Genomic DNA, 15,449 nt, shown 5'->3' on the forward strand with positions numbered 1-15,449 from the left:
GTGACACTGCCCAGGAGCCAGCTCAGAGCTGACAACAATCTGGGAGTGGGGTATGGTGGGGAGGAAGCAGGCTCAGAGACCCCTCAGTGTCAGAGCTGGGAGTAGGACTGGGGCTCTGCCTCCCAAAGTGGAGTTTGTTAGAAGTCTGTGTCTTGGCCAGAAGTGGGGGCTCATGCCTGTGATCCCAGCACTTTGGGAGGCCAAGGCAGGTGGATCACTTGAGCCCAGCAGTTCAAGACCAGCTCGCGCAACATAAATACAAAAAATTTCCACCCCATTTCTACAAAAAATACAAAAATTAGCCCACTGTGGTGGTGTGTGCCTGTAGTCCCAGCTACTCAGGAGGCTGAGGCGGGAGGATCGCTTGAGCCCAAGAATTTGAGGCTGCAGTGAGCTATGATGGTGCTACTGCACTCCAGCATGGGCGACAGCAGGACTCCATCTCTTAGCAAGACTCCATCTCTTTAACAACAACAAAAAAAAGTGTCTTGGTTCCAGCAGAGACTTACTGAATCAGAATGGGGGCTGGGGGTAAGTCATCTGTACTTTCAACAGGCTCCCCACCCAGGGGTCTCTGAGGCACCACCAGGGCTGGGAGGCTGCTGGTCAGGTCTTTCTGGAACCCTCAAGCTGGTTCCAGATTTCCTAATTCCCAGTAGAGCGCTAATGACGGTAACAGCTTCCACGATTTGAACACTGCAAGGCAGGCTAAGTGCTCTCTCTACCAGCGGTGATGCCATTTCACGGCTGCAAAGAGGCAGGTGCTGCTATTATCCCCATTCTGCAGAGCAGAGCCCCCAGGGAAGGCAGAGGGAAAGTTAATTGGCTTGGCCAAGGTTACAAAGCTAGTAAGTGGTGGAGCTGGGACTAAATCCTAAATAATAAGAACTTTTAAATACTAAGAACGGCAGCTAGTCTATGTGTAAGCTTGGCCAGCGTGCCTGGCACTGTTCCGAGCTGGCTGTTCTAAGACTGGCATGTACGTGCTCATTTAAACGTCACAGCAACCCCAAAGCTGGCCACTCTTGCTGTCACCATTTTTCAGGTGAGGAAACAGAGGCTCTGGGAGCTCTCGCCTGAAGCCATTCGCTGTCCGCTGGGCCGGTGGCGCTCACCCTGCACCGCGCTGCCCTGCCCAGGGCACTATGGCCTGGGGCTGGACTATGCCCTCCCCACCTCACCCGGCGCCCCCCACCCACGCGCGCTGAAGGTGCGGTGAGCTGAGCGCGGGGCCAAGCATGTTCCGGCGTCGACCTCGCCCAGGGGCCCAGGAGGTGGCGCCCAAGGGGCTCCCTGGCGACGGCGACTTCCGACGCAGCAGCGACCCGCGGCTGCCCAAGCTGACCCCGCCTGCGCTCCGAGCGGCCCTGGGCGCGCGGGGCTCCGGGGGCTCGAGGATCCCGGGGGGCGGCGCCGCGTGGTGGCCGGAAGGGGATGCCGAGCCCGGGGTGGGCTTCGGACGCCTCCCGCCGCCGCGCCTGCCCGCCCTGCTCACTGCGAGCAGGCGGGCGGTGCGGAAGCGGGGGCTGCTGCGGTCCCTGCTGCTACCTCCCCTGCTCTCGGCCGGCGCGTCCCGGGAATCGGCGCCCAGGAAGCCCGGGCCTGGAGAGCGCGAGCGCCCCCGGAGGGGCGTGGCCAGGGAGGACCCCGACTTCTTGGGCGCCTTCCTAGGAGAGCTCCTCCCCAGCAGGTTCCGTGAGTTCCTGCACCAGCTCCAGCAGAAGTGCGCCGAGGAGCCCGAGCCACTGAGTGAGGCCCCGGGGGGCGGGCCCCAGTCATTCCTGGTGGGGGGTGGTCTCTTGTGTCCCGGCACCCAACACCCTTACCACACCGGCTCAGAAGGATGCTAATGTTAGCTGAGTATCTCAGAGCCCTCGTAACCCCTCCTTGAAGGCTGGCCTGCCATCACCCCAAGGCCATATGACTAGGAAGGACCGTCCCCCAGCCAAGGCTCACAAGTGTTTCCTCCTGGCTCCAGCATCCCCAGCACCACAACATCAAAGTGGTGTGTTAGAGCACTGCCCAGGGTCTCCGCAGTGTCCCAACTGTTCATTCTCTCCAGACCTATGGTAAGCGTCAGTTCCATTCTTGGTGGGGACGGGGTTGCCATCGATGTTTCCAGAGAGGGACAGCCTGGCCACTCATGCCTGATGTGGCCTGTTTGTCTTTAAGGGGCCAGTCATCGCACCTCCAGGATAGTCTTACGAAGGTTTCGCTCCATCAGACACCTACTCTGGGGCCCCTGAAGGGTCATCACTCACAATTCACCACTGTCAAAAAGGCCAACCAGTGAGTGATGGGAGGGATAGGGTAGGGTAGTGGAGGAAAGGGGCATTTCTTTCCTCCTTTCTTTCCTCTTTTGCCCATGAATGTATTCATCCATCCTTACATACATCTGTCCATGAATCAGATCTTCTATCAACCCATTCAAGATTCATTCGCCAGTTCATGTATGAATCAACCCATCCATTAATGAGGTCTTCTACCAACACATAATTCATCCATGAATCCATTCATATATTCATTTTCCCATTCACCCATCCATCCTTGCATCCATCTTATCCATGAACCAGATCTTCTACCACCTGTTCATGAATCTCTCCATCTATCCATCTATCTTTCTATCCACCCATTCATCTATCATGAACCCATGACGCCATCCATACATATTTTCACTCACCCACCCACCCATGAATCAGGTGTCTTGTGGATCCATTCATCTACCTGGCCAACCAGCTAGCCAGTCATCCGTCTAAAACTCCCACACTTCTATCCATCCATCCATTGATCAATCATCCATCCATTGATCATCCATCCATTGATCAACCATCTACAAATCCTTCCATCCACTTGTAAACCCGGGACACTGTCCATCGCTAATCTAATCATAAAACCATCCACAAACCTACATACCCATCTACATAAAAAGCCAGCCACCCATCTGTCCATCTACCCATACATTCATACTTCAGTTCTATTCAGACCCTTTCATTAACTCACCCCACAGTCCATCCACCCATCAACCCACCCACCCAGTCTTCCACTTTTTACCCATCCCACCATCATTTGTCCATTTCTTACTCTAACTTTTATTAGGTTTTACTGTATGTTGAACATTGGGAGAAAAATAAGGGATGGAGGTAAGAGAAGAGCCTAGGCATTGGAACCTACCTGGGCCTAGATACCACAGTTTTAACAGAGGGGGAAAAGAAGACAGAAACAGTTCCTCCAGGTTAAAATTCCTCCAGGCCTAAGCAGGAGTGAAGGGTGAATGGCACTACCCATGAGTTTAAAGACCAGGTAGAGTAAATATATCACATACATATCATTCCTCCTCATCTGATACCCACGGCAGACAAAACTAATGGATCATATTTCCCCAATGAGCCTCAGAACCCTTCCTTGCACAGTACTCCAGGTAGACACTACTGATGGATCAGAGTAGGAACTAGAAATGGATCACATGGCCAAGCATAGTGGCTCATGCCTGTAATCCCAGTGCTTTGGGAGGCTGAGGCAGGAGGATCGCTTGAGCCCAGGAGTTTGAGATCAACCTGAGTAACATGGTGAAACCCTGTCTCTACAAAACTTACAAACCTTACCTGGGCGTGGTGGTGCATACCTGTGGTTCCAGCTACTCGGGAGGCTGAGGTGGAAGGATTGCTTGAGCCTGGGAGGTTGAGGCTGCAGTGAGCCAAGATCGTGCCACTGCACTCCAGCCTGGGTGACAGAGCAAGACCTTGTCTCAAAAAAAAAAAAAAAAAAAAAAAAAAAAAGAAACACATTTATCAACCTCAGAACTTTCAACCAATCAGGCCAAATATACACATGACTTCTCACAAGATATAATAAATAAAAGTTTGGAATTCATTCTCTCAAATGTGAGCAAAAGCAGAGACAGACACAGTTACAGACTTTCATATTCAAGAGCAAATACTTGAGCACCTTACTGTGTGTGAGATTCCCTGGTAGGCCCTGCAGGGGACACTGGGGTGCCTCACAACAGGCTCCAGTGGCCCTCAAGGGGAGATGCTGAGATTTCAGGCAGGCAGGCAGAGCTGGGTTATGCCTTTGCCTGGCCCTGCAGCCAGCAGAGAGCAGGGGTTCCTGAGCACACAACTGTTGGATGACTAGATCCCAAGGCATGTAACCAGGCACTGTCCTGACACCTCCTGACTGCTTGGCTCTTTGGGGGTTGATGAAAAACATTCCCTCCGCATCTACACAGACATACAGATGTGGTCTGACAAACGGATGCAGACATATAAATACGTGCATTCCAGCAGCCAGCCATGACCTTCCTCAATAACAGAGCTATAGGTGGGTCAAGCAGGCCTTCCTGCAGCCTTGCCCTTGAGGCTTTTTTTTTTGAGACGGAGTCTCACTCTGTCGCTAGGCTGGAGTGCAGTGGCGCAATCTGGGCTCACTGCAACCTCTACCTCCTGGGTTCAAGTGATTCTCAGCCTCTTGAGTAGCTGGAACTACAGGCGCACGCCACCGTGCCCAGCTAATTTTTTTGTATTTTTGGTAGAGACGGGGTTTCACCGTGTTGGCCAGGATGGTCTCGATCTCTTGACCTTGTGATCTGCCTGCCTTGGCCTCCCAAAGTGCTGGGATTACAGGCGTGAGCCACCTCACCCGGTTGAGGCTGAAATTAACAACAATAAATGGAACAATGTTATCTATGAAATATACATATAACAGATACCCTTGGTTAAGGCCAAACCCTGTGCCAGGCCATATCCTAGATGTCTCATGTAAGTCATTTGATACTCATCAAATCCAGGAGGATGGTATTATCGTACCTATAATTTAAAGGGAAAAAAACTGCAAAATGGACACTTGGAGACAGTCTGCCAAAGGTCATGTGGCTGGGATGGGGCATGATTGAGATAGACAGTTACAGTAACAGCTCAGCAGGGCCGGCGGTGGCTCACGCCTGTAATCCCAGCACTTAGGAAGGCCTAGGAGGGTGGATCACTTGAGGTCAGGTGTCTGAGACCATCCTGGCCAATAAAGTGAAACCCCGTTTCTATTAAAAATACAAAAGTTAGCCAGGCGAGGTGATGCACTCCTATAGTCCCAGCCACTCGGGAGGCTGAGGCAGGAGAATGGTGTGAACCCGGGAGGCGGAGCTTGCAATGAGCTGAGATCGTGCCACTGCATTCCAGCCTGGGCAACAGAGCGAGACTGTCTCAAAAAAAAGAAAACAAACAAAAAAAACCCAGCTCCCAGTTAGTGATGTTTCCTCTGGGCCCCACAGACCCTGGGCTGGATGCTTCTACGGCCCATTTCCTTTCTTCACAACGCTGTAAAGTAGGCACAATATTCCCATTTTACAGACAAGAAAACTGAGGCTCAAAAGGGTCAGGACTGAAACCCAGGACTGCATGACTCCTGGGCTGGCATTCTTATCCTCTCTGCTAAATTGCTTTACGTGCAAGGGTGCCAGCTCTGGAACCAGGATGCAGGTCTTGGCTCCATGCCTTACAGCTGCATGACTTCGGAATAGTCTCTGTGCCTCTGTTTCCTCAACTATAAAATGAGAATGATAACAGCATTTCATGGGGGCTGTGTGCATTTGGTGGGATGGTGTACCTCCGTGCTTGAGCCTGCCTGGCAGGTAGGAAGTGCTCCATTAAGGCTGGCTTCTGTGATAGGCATTATCCATTCTTACAGACCAGTGTAGGGCACTTGTCCAGAATCTCACAGCCAGTCTGGGGTTGGTGGGTGTGTGCTGGGGTACGGCGGGGGGCTGTGAGCACAGGCTCCTTTCCCCTCTCTCAGCAGGCCCCACGGTGCACAGGTCCCCAAGCTCAAGGCTGCACTGACCCACAGCCCCTCCGGGGAAGGCTCTAAGCCCCGCAAGCGGCGTTGCCCTTTCCGGGTGCGATTCGCTGACGAGACCCTGCAGGACACAACGCTCCGCTACTGGGAGCGCAGATGCTCAGGTAAGCAGACGGGATGGGGAGCCTCGAGAATGCAAAGTTCCAGCCAGGAGGGCAGAGAGGCTGTAGCTCTGGGCCCCTGGAGTGAGGAACCGGCTTGCAAAGGCCAAGAGATCAGTGACCCTGCAGAGGATGTGCCTGAACTGGCCACCCTGGAGGATGTCAGGGTGACCTTCGAGGACCAAGTAGAGGGTCCGAAGTCCAGTGGAGGTGTTCCAACGTGGGCGGCACCTTGGACTGCTTGCTGCCAAGGGGTCCCCATATGCTGTATCTGCCCACCTTGAAATCCATAGCCAGAGCCTCTGGAGCCTACACTTGCTCCCCTCCGCAGCCCCCATGGCCTACAGGGGCTGGAGGAGGTCCAGATGCCATTGGAAGCATCTTCCTTCGACATCCATGAAGGCAGCCCTCAAAGGCTGCCTGAGGAGGTACCCGGAAAAGCCGGGAAGAGGAAACTTTCTCTCTCCTGGAGATAGCTGGCACTGCCTGGTCCAGCAAGGAAGCTAAGAGCCACCAGGCCCTGGATGTAATGGTGTCTGTTTTGCAGTTCCCAGTGAGCTTTCTGAAGTGTGTTTCGAGAAGCAGGCGAGAAGTCCCTGTTCTTACCCTGGTATAACCTTGACCAGGCTCCACCTTTTCCTGTGTACCAAGCCTCTTGTCTTCTCAGGATCCAGCAGCCCCCAGGGCCCCCAACAGTCAACTTCCTCTAGCTATTTATTGAGCACCTACTATGTGCAGTTTCAGGAAATGTCTGCCTCAAGGTCTAGCTGTGGGCGATGCCCTACAAACCTAGGACCTTCGCCGATTTGGGAGGATCTGACGCAGTCGCCTTAGCATCACAGGAAGCTGGAGTTAGAAGCTGTGATTTTTGCCCAACTTCTGTGTGTTTGGTGGGGAAACCAAGGCCCCAGAAGCAGAATGGGCTTGTGTGGGTGACACAGAGCCACAAATAGAAGCCAGAGTGCCCCCGGGCCCCTCTTGGGAATATAAGGCCAGGACAAGCCCAGGAGAAACAATTTCATGTGAATGGCAGCTGGTGCATACGGGAGATGATTCTGTGTCAGCCACTGGCCATAAGGAGCTATCATGGTGTCCAGGGCAGCAGGGTGCCCAGGATATGTGGGGGCCAGCCTGCTGCTTCCCAGCCCTTTCCATCCTGCGGCAGCCATTGGGGAATTCAGGGTCCTTGGACCATCTCACATGGCTGCTGTTGGACGGGAAGAGCCCCCAGCCCTGAGACAGCCCTTCCTGAAGCCCTCAGCACTCTCAGCATGGTTTCTGGGATTTCTACGATGGGGTAAGCAGTCTCCCCGCTGCGAGAAAGGGGGCACGCTTCCGGTTGCAGCACGAGTGGGGATGCGCAGGGGCACAGCTTGGGTATAACAAACAGTCATGCAAGGTGGTTTTAAAACCCAAGCCTTCTCCAGAGGCAGCCAGAAGGCACTGGGGAGCCTGGGGTTGCCATGGAGACAGGGCTCTGACCGGCCTTGCCTGCCAGAGGGAGGAAAAGAGGGTGGGGGCACCAGTGCCCTCCTCCTGGGCAGGGATCTCACCCTGCTCTCTCTCCTGCAGTCCAACAGAGCATCATTGTGAACCAGAAGGCTGCCCTGCCAGTGGCGTCGGAGCGGGTGTTTGGGAGTGTCGGAAAACGGCTGGAGAGTTTGCCCAAAGCCCTGTACCCTGAGGCCAAGGAGGAGACCCTGGCCAGCTCCTGGTGCTGGGACTGTGCTGGCCTGTGTGGCTCTGGGGAAGGGGATGGGACTCGCCGACATTGCCAGGGCTCCCCACCCCGCTTGCTTACAGACCTCCCCACCCGGCAGCAGGCGGGTTGTCAGTGTGGGTCCTCAAGGGCCCTGCCAGCCATGGGTGGGCCGGGGACTCAGAGTCCAGGAAGCTCATGGGGTCCTGTCTCCCCCAGGTCCACCCAGAAGACACAGGGCTATCTTTCTGAGGACACCTCCATGAACAGCAGCGTGCCCTTCTGTTCAGGGAAGAAGGCCGCTGCTCAGAGACCGCGAAGCGGCCTCCGAGCCTTCTTGGACCCGTACGGCAACCTGGAGCAGGTGGGCAAATGGTGAGCCCCTGCTGACAGCTGGCCCCGGGAGCAGCCCTGTTTGGTGGGGTGGCTGGGGCTGGGAGTGGATCCTCCCTGCGAGCCAAGTCACCGTGGGGGCTTGCAGTGGCCACGCTGTGTTCCTGCATCTCCCTCAAAGTGCAGCAGTCAACGGGGGCCGCTGTAAGCCAGGTGCCTGGGTTCCGATCACAGCTCCTTTCTGCATCTCCCCTCCCTTCCCCTCTCCTTTCTTTGCTTTTTTGAGACAGAGTGTTGCTCTGTGGCCCAGGCTGGAGTGCAGTGGCACAATCTTGGCTCACTGCAACCTCCACAATGGGGACACCCACCACCACTCCCAGCTAATTTTTGTATTTTTAGTAGAGACGGGGTTTCACTATGCTGCCCAGGCTGGTCTGGAACTCCCGACCTCAGGTGATCCGCCCGCCTTGGCCTCCCAGAGCACTGGGATGACAGGCGTGAGCCACCATGCTCAACCTTGCATCTGTTTCCTCATCTTTTAAAATGGGGCTGGCAGCACTACCTGCCCAACAGGGCTTCAGCATAGAATCCTGCTGGGAGCCCAGTCCCCTGCCCTGAGGTCCCAGTAGCAGCCAGCTGGTCCTCTGTCTCACTGCAGTCAGTCCTGAAGGAAGGCCGCCCTAAGGGGTACCATCTCCTCCTGGCCTCCACAACACTGCAGCCAGATCAGAGGTGAACACCCGCGAGCCCAAGGCCAGGGACACACATGGGCCAGGCAATGAGGAGCGTCCTTCCTTGCCCACAAATAAAGGCACATCCCAGGTGGCTGGGACCTGCCAGTAGGTCTCACACAAGCCTTTCTGGGTACCTGATTGCTGGTCTCTGGGGGTTCCTGGAAGGAAGGGGATGGAGACACAGCCAGGATGCGGCTGAGGGGTGGGGACAGGGTATCCCTGGGGTTCAGGACTTGTACCAAGTGAACCCCTCTTCTGGAAGGTGGGAGACCCTGCCACACACCTCAAACCTGGGAACATGCTGGGCACGATGGTCCACGCCTGTAATCCCAGCACTTTGGAAGGCCAAGGTAGGAGGATGGCTTCAGCCCAGGAGTTTGAGACCAGCCTGAGCAACATAGACCCTGCCTCTTAAAAAAACAAAAAACAAAAAACAAAAAAACCTGGGTGTGGTGGTCCACGCTTCTAGCCTCAGGTACTTGGGAGGCTGAGGCGGGCAGATCACTTGAGCCCAGGAGGTTGAGGCTGCAGTGAGCTGTGATTGCGCCACTGCACTCCAGCCTGGGCGAGAGAGTGAGACCTTGTCTCAAAAATCAAACAACAACAACAACAAAACCCAAAAAACTTGGGACCAAGCCTTTGTCGACCTAGATCAGCCCATACCTGAAGCAGGCACCTGCTGGAAACTCAGCCTAGGGGTGGAGAACCTCCGCCCCAAGCTTCTGTCCTCCCTCTCCAAGCCTCCATCTTGACATCCACTGTGGAGTGAGGGCGTGCAGACTCCAGGCCAGGGAAAAGAGCCCTGTGTTAGTTTCCCCGGCCGGGTTGGTACCCTCTGGTCCTGGAAGGCAAAGCACCTGGGTGGGACGGGCTGGGGCCCGCCGTTTCTCTCCTAGTCTGGGGATGAGGGAGTGGATGTTCAAATCTGTATCAGGAGGTGGCGAAAGACAAGGGTGGCAGGCACTGACCCAGCACCCCCAGGCCACCGCCAAGCCCCTGCCCACCAAGTTTGCCCCTGCCGGTGGCCCCCAGCCCCGCGCCATTACCCAGCATCCGGGTCTTTCTCGCCACCTCCTGGTCGCTGAGGAAACAGCAGGGAATCCACACCCTGGCGCCTTGTTTAATGGCAAAGGAATGGGCTGCAAACGGTGGGACTGGGCTGGGCGGTGGCTGGTGGGGGTCTTTAGGGCCGGGATGGGCTGTGGATGGGGGAGGCCTTTTGGGAGAGGCGCCCCGACTCCAGAAGAAGGGCAACAGAGCTAGACTCAGTTTAGACAAACTGTGCGGGGATAGGCAGAAGACAGCGCTGCCACCGCCCCTCCACCGGGTACCTGACTGCTGGACTCGGGGGGTTCCTGGAAGGAAGAGGGTGGAGACACAGCCAGGACGAGGAGTGGCATTCAGTCTCTGGGACGTCCCCTCCCCTCTGTCTCCCTTTCTGGACTTTCACGCCCCGTCCCCTGACCCAGGCTCATTATTTCCTGGAGAACCTGCGGGTCTCAGCAGGCCCGATTCTACCGCCCCTCCTCCAGGTGGCCTTGCGCAACCCACCTCGCCCTCTCTGAGCCTCAGTTTCCCCCAAGGATCGCGGCGGGACCCGACCCCTGCTCCGGCTGCAGCGCCGCAACGCGCCCACGCGGGGGCAGTGTTGGCCTGGCTTTGGCGCCGCCTGGCGCGGCCGAAACTTCTCAGCCTCTGCCTCCAGGGTCGGAAACTTTTCCCCTCGCGCAGCGCTGGCGCTCGCGCCCGCCAGCCTCCGCCTCCGCGCTGCTGGCCCCGCACAGCCCAGCTCTGGCCGCGCGACCTCCTGGCAGCTGCTACGAGCCCGCGGCCGGCCTTGGAGGGTGGGAGGAAACGCGCCGCCCCCGCCCCCCAACTTCACTCTCTCTCGCTTTTGTTGTTCAGCCCAAAATTGCTAGGCTTGCAGCCGTGCAGCAGCGCCGAGCACTGAAGCCGGAGTCCGCGTGGAGAGCCCTGGGCGGGTCTCGGCGCCCCCGCGGGCCCCCGCGACCCCGGACTCCACGCACTTGCCCGCGCCGGGGGGCACCACGCGGGGGGGGGGGCGCGGGGCGGGGGTTGCAGGGGGGCCCCCCCCCCCCCCCGCTTATGCTTCCCCTTCCCCTTCCCCCCTTTCTCCTCCCTCACCCTCCTCCTCCCTTTCCCCTCCACCTCTGCCCTGTGGCTCGGCACTCAAGGCTCCGGGATCCCGCAGCGCTCTTGTCCGCTCCCTGCGCTGCCCGCTCCCTCCCCGCAGACCACAGACGGAGGATGGGAGCCTCAGTCCCGCCGCTTTTGGCACTTACACCCACCACCGAGATAAGCACCCCGAGACACACACAGGCACACCACAGGGCCACACCCACATGGTACACAGACACAACACCCCACAGACACCCCCTTCAGACACACACACCACACAGGTACACGGACTCCTGCCCCACAAACAGACCGTGCACACAGGCCGACCTCACACATACACGGCCTCTCGCGGGGTCTCCCAGGGCCGCAGCCCCCACATTCGGGGTCACCTGCTGCCCTGGAGGCCCAGACGCCTCCCCCTGGCCCTCTGTAGCCCCTTGTCTGTACACCAGCATGTCCCCTACCATGAACTTAGGGTGACCAAGGACGGGATGAGGAAGAGAGGGAGCGAGGCATTCAGGGGATGGACCCATTCCCAGCTGTTCCCCGGGGACCCTCGGGGGCCCATCTCTCACCCTCTTTGGCAGTGACCCCAGACTGGTGGCCTCCCCAGGGGCCCCAACAGGGCCCTTTTCCGTGGGGCATTTCCACTCAGGGTTGGTGGGAGTGGGGGGTTGTGGGGTGGAGGGCTGCCCCTCCTGGGCTTCAGGAAGCAGCATGGCGGGGAGGCCAGGAAAGCCCTGCTCCCCGCAAGTCAGACCCATCTGAGCAGCTGGGATCAAGGCAGGCGCAAGCCTCACCCCCACCCCTGCCATTGGCCATGGGCAGTCCTGTGCCCAGCCAGGGCAGGGGAGAATGGGAGCTGGGTCTATTTGGGTGGAGGGGGAGGAATGAGTCTGACCCAAAGCAGAGGGCAGAGCTGGGAGAGGCAGGAGGTCACTGTCCCTTTCTAGGTGTCCCCACCTCCCCAAGCCTCTGCACCCCTGCAAGGTGCCTCCTTAGCCCTGTTTGCTAATAAGGACACTGAAACCCTGAGGGCTCAGGGGGTCTCACCTGGGCGTGCTGGTGGTGCCGACTGGAGCTGGAACTGGTCCTACAGGTGTCCTGCGCCAGCAAGGCCTTCGGCCGCATGCACAGGAGCTCTCTCCTAAGCCGCTCTCTACAACCTTTGGTTGTTGGGGAAGCCAGGGCCCAGAGAGGCTCAACTCTTTCTCAAGATCACACAGTGACCAGGTGTTGGAGTGGGGATTCGCACTCAGCACCTCTTCACGGGGAAGCCCCGTCTCCCGCTGAACGCGGTCCTCTGGGGGCTGCTGCTTCTTCCCGCACACGGGGCCCCTCGGAGCAGGGAGGATCAGGGCAAGGTCAAGGAAGGAGAGGCGTTTATTTAGAGAGGGTGGAACTGGGCAGGTGCACAGGGTCCGGAAGGAGCTGGAAGCCTCAAGGCTGGTGGGCAGGACCCATGACTGAAGTGGAGAAGAGGGCGCTGGCTCCAGGCAGGAGCCTGGTGGGAGGGAGAGGAGGGAGCCAGGAATGAGCCATTCTGCAGGCGGCTCATTCAGCTCTGTTATGGACTGAACGTGTCCCCCCAAAATTCATATGCTGGAACCCCAGGTCTAATGTGATGGTATGAGGAGGTGGGGCCGTTGACAGGTGATCAGGTCATGAAGGTGGAGCCCTCACACGTGGGATTCCTGCCCTTATAAGAGAGGCCAGAGGTCGAGTGCTGTGACTCACGCCTGTAATCCCAGCACTTTGGGAGGCCGAGGCGGGTGGATCACCTGAGGTCAGGGGTTCGAGACCAGCCTGGCCAACATGGTGAAAACCCATCTCTACTAAAAATGAAAAAATTAGCCTCGCATGGTGGTGGACACCTGTGATCCTAGCTACTGGGGAGGCTGAAGCAGGGGAATCACTTGAGCCCAAGATGCGGAGGCTGCAGTGAGCCGAGATCATGCCACTGCACGCCAGCCTGGGCAACAGAGCAAGATTTCGTCTCAAAAAAAAAAAAAAAAAAAAAAAAAAAAAAAGATAAAGAAAAGAAAAGAAAAAGAGGCCCCAGAAAGGCCTTGCCCCTTCCTCCTTGTGTGGATACAGCAAGAGGCCAGCAGTGTGCAACCTGGAGGAGGGCCGTCACTGGAACCCGACCATGCCGGCACCCTGATCTCGGACTGCCAGCCTGCAGCCTGGGAGGAATACATTCTGTTGCTCCGAAGCCGCCCAGGCTTTGGTCATCTGTTAAGCAGCCCAAAGAGACTCAGCCAAGTACCACACCCGTGCTGGGCCCTGAGTGGGTACCTGCCCGGGCAGCACTGCCCCCGGGAGCCTAGAGTCGTGGGGAATGTCGCTCAAACTGGGCATTTCCAGGACACAGTGACAAGTGCTGGGATGAGAGGCCTTGGGAGCAGACAGCAGGGACACTCAATCCTCTGTGCAGGGCATGGGGTGGACACCTGGGCTTTCTGACGGCAACCAGGTGGGGGCATGGTCAGAACTGACCAGAGGAACGCAGGGAAAGGCAGGTGACTGCTACTGCCTTTCCGGTCCCACAGGAAGGCTGGTGATGCAATTCTCGGGGTGGACCAGGGGAGGAAACCGACATGGGAGGGCTGTTGAGCAGGCAGAGGGAAGGGCTGGTGTTCCCCTAGCCAAGATACACATACACATACACACACACACACACACACACACACACACACACACACACCCTGCTTCACAGCCGTGTGGGGCTGCCCAGTGCTCATTCCGGCTGTTCTGCCTGTATCGGGGCCATTTTTTCGACCCCACCCCACCACTTGCCCACCCTCTCCCATAATTTCTGCCTCTCTGGGTCATTCTGTCTTCCCTCCCAAATACACCGTAAGCGACAGATGGTCTGCACCTTCCTGTTGGAGGCAGTGAAACCCTTCCATGGAGACATGTGACACCACCTCCGGGCAGCCCCACAAGCCTCAACATTCCCCTATGAACAGCACCAAGAAGGGGGATGCTTGCCGCTGTTTCAACCCATCGGAGCCAGCTTTGGATGCTGGATGGTGTCTGGGCCAGAAGCAGGGATTGGACTCACCAGACTGGGCCAGGTGTCTCTAGGGCTCTGGAATTCTCCCAAACAGTCAGACTCGGACCCCAAGCACGGCGGCCTGGAGCAGCTCCTCTGCCTCTGCCATCATGGAGCCCGGGGATCCTTAAAGACTCACCTACCTATGTTTCCCTGGCTTGTTTACTGCACCTGGCAGCTGAGGGGGCTTCAGTGTGATGCCCCCCAAACTCCCAGGGAGCCCCCACTGCCTGGCTCTGGGAAAACTTCTAACTCTCATGGCTGAAGAGTGCAGCAAACCCCAAAAGAATCTTCCTATAGGAACATCCTGGCCCATACACTTCCCAGCCATCTCAATGACCCGAAGCATGTTCTCCAGGGGACGTCACCTCCCCCAGGCCGGCCACAAGTAACTTCTAGTAACTTCTAACACAGCCCACAGCTGTTCTGGTCATGTTGATTATCTGGCCACGTTAATCAGGGCAACCAGGAATCTGTGAGAGCAAGATGAACCCGCGGCCTGACCTCATGGAGCTCAGAGTCCAGCAGGAAATCACAGAGGAATCATGATGAACGCTATGGAGCAAGTGCTATTTGCAGATGCTGCTCTAAACACTCCCATGCTTAAAGCTTACCTCCCCTTGAAGGAGGGCACGACTCGGGAGTAGGCCCAACCCCTGCAGATCAAGAAACCAGGCCACAGAGAGGTTAAGTACCTTGACCAGGGTCACACAGCTGAGCTCCAGATAAGAAATCGTATAAGAAAGGGAGGCCCAGGAGTTGTGCAGGGGAGCACAGAGCGGCTGCCTTCTCTGAGGCTGAGGTTTCCTCCTCTAGGAAGCTGGCCTAGATTTCCACTAGCCCAGCAAGGCCATGGACAGCAGGGCCATAGCCAGTATGTCCAGGCTGGCTATCCTGGCAAACTCTGTCCCAGGGAGCTTGTGTCTGGACTGGGGAGATACAGATGGGCCGGCTGCACAGGTGTGTGACCGCTGCAGGTGCACAGGGCCCCAGGCTTAGAAGGGCCCTGCACAGGCTTCCCGCCGTGCGGTTGCCATCTTGAAATTTGCAATACATCAGGCACAAGAGGTCCTGCTTTTCATTTTACCCTGGGTCCCACAGATATAACTGCCCCATACACAGGCACTAAACTACGGCAATGCTGAGCTGCGGCTGGGTGGAGGGCTGGCGGGAGGGTTGCAGAGGGTCTCCTGGAAGAATCGGCCAGGCAGAGAGGCCGAGGGGCTGGAGTGAGGCTGGTCAGATGGGCAGCTCCCTGGAGAGGACAGTCAGGAGTGAGCTTTGTCCTCCTGCCTGACCCCAAAACCCTGCCGTGGCTCCCCAGGACACCTCAGGGCAGCTCCCTGGGAGCTGGGCCAGCACCAGGCAGGTCAGGAGCAGCAAAGCTCTGAGAGGACTTTTTTTATTTTTGAGACAGTCTCGCACTGTGCAGAGTGCAGTGGTATGATCTCAGCTCACTGCGTCCTCCACCTTACAGGTTCAAGGGATTCTCCTGTCTCAGCCTCCCAAGTAGCTGGGATTACGGGCATGTGCCACCA

At 57.2% G+C, this 15,449-nt stretch overlaps 2 protein-coding genes across 4 annotated transcripts in view; one reads left to right on the top strand and one right to left on the bottom strand.

Annotated features, from left to right (window-relative positions):
* The window catches only part of NTMT1 (N-terminal Xaa-Pro-Lys N-methyltransferase 1), a 26,997-nt gene extending 14,671 nt beyond the window's left edge, over positions 1–12,326 (bottom strand). For 2 of the 3 annotated variants that reach the window (XM_025359541.1, XM_025359536.1), the window contains exon 1: positions 11,907–12,326. The gene's annotated coding sequence lies outside the window, so the exon portion shown is untranslated. Of the gene's footprint in view, positions 1–1,495; positions 1,604–11,906 lie in introns of those variants that run through there. The other variant, XM_025359537.1, reaches the window with a different exon arrangement.
* Positions 1,043–8,832, top strand: C15H9orf50 (chromosome 15 C9orf50 homolog). Its single transcript, XM_025359533.1, has 7 exons — positions 1,043–1,749; positions 1,979–2,069; positions 2,173–2,289; positions 5,788–5,951; positions 7,521–7,683; positions 7,867–8,015; positions 8,613–8,832. Exons 1-7 carry the CDS (start codon positions 1,239–1,241, stop codon positions 8,714–8,716), a joined length of 1,299 nt encoding a protein of 432 aa, XP_025215318.1. The 5' UTR covers positions 1,043–1,238; the 3' UTR covers positions 8,717–8,832.
* Positions 12,327–15,449: the final 3,123 nt, after the last annotated feature.

The sequence above is a fragment of the Theropithecus gelada genome, chromosome 15 (assembly GCF_003255815.1).
Source record: "Theropithecus gelada isolate Dixy chromosome 15, Tgel_1.0, whole genome shotgun sequence".
Lineage (NCBI taxonomy): Eukaryota > Metazoa > Chordata > Mammalia > Primates > Cercopithecidae > Theropithecus > Theropithecus gelada.

Bases quoted from the DNA above. Each gene is read 5' to 3' on its own strand.
- C15H9orf50 (XM_025359533.1), top strand. From the start codon at position 1,239: ATGTTCCGGCGTCGACCTCGCCCAGGGGCCCAGGAGGTGGCGCCCAAG. The intron at 2,070-2,172 runs GTAAGCGTCAGT...TTTGTCTTTAAG, and splicing joins TCATTCTCTCCAGACCTATG to GGGCCAGTCATCGCACCTCC. The intron at 2,290-5,787 runs GTGAGTGATGGG...CCCCTCTCTCAG, and splicing joins ACTGTCAAAAAGGCCAACCA to CAGGCCCCACGGTGCACAGG.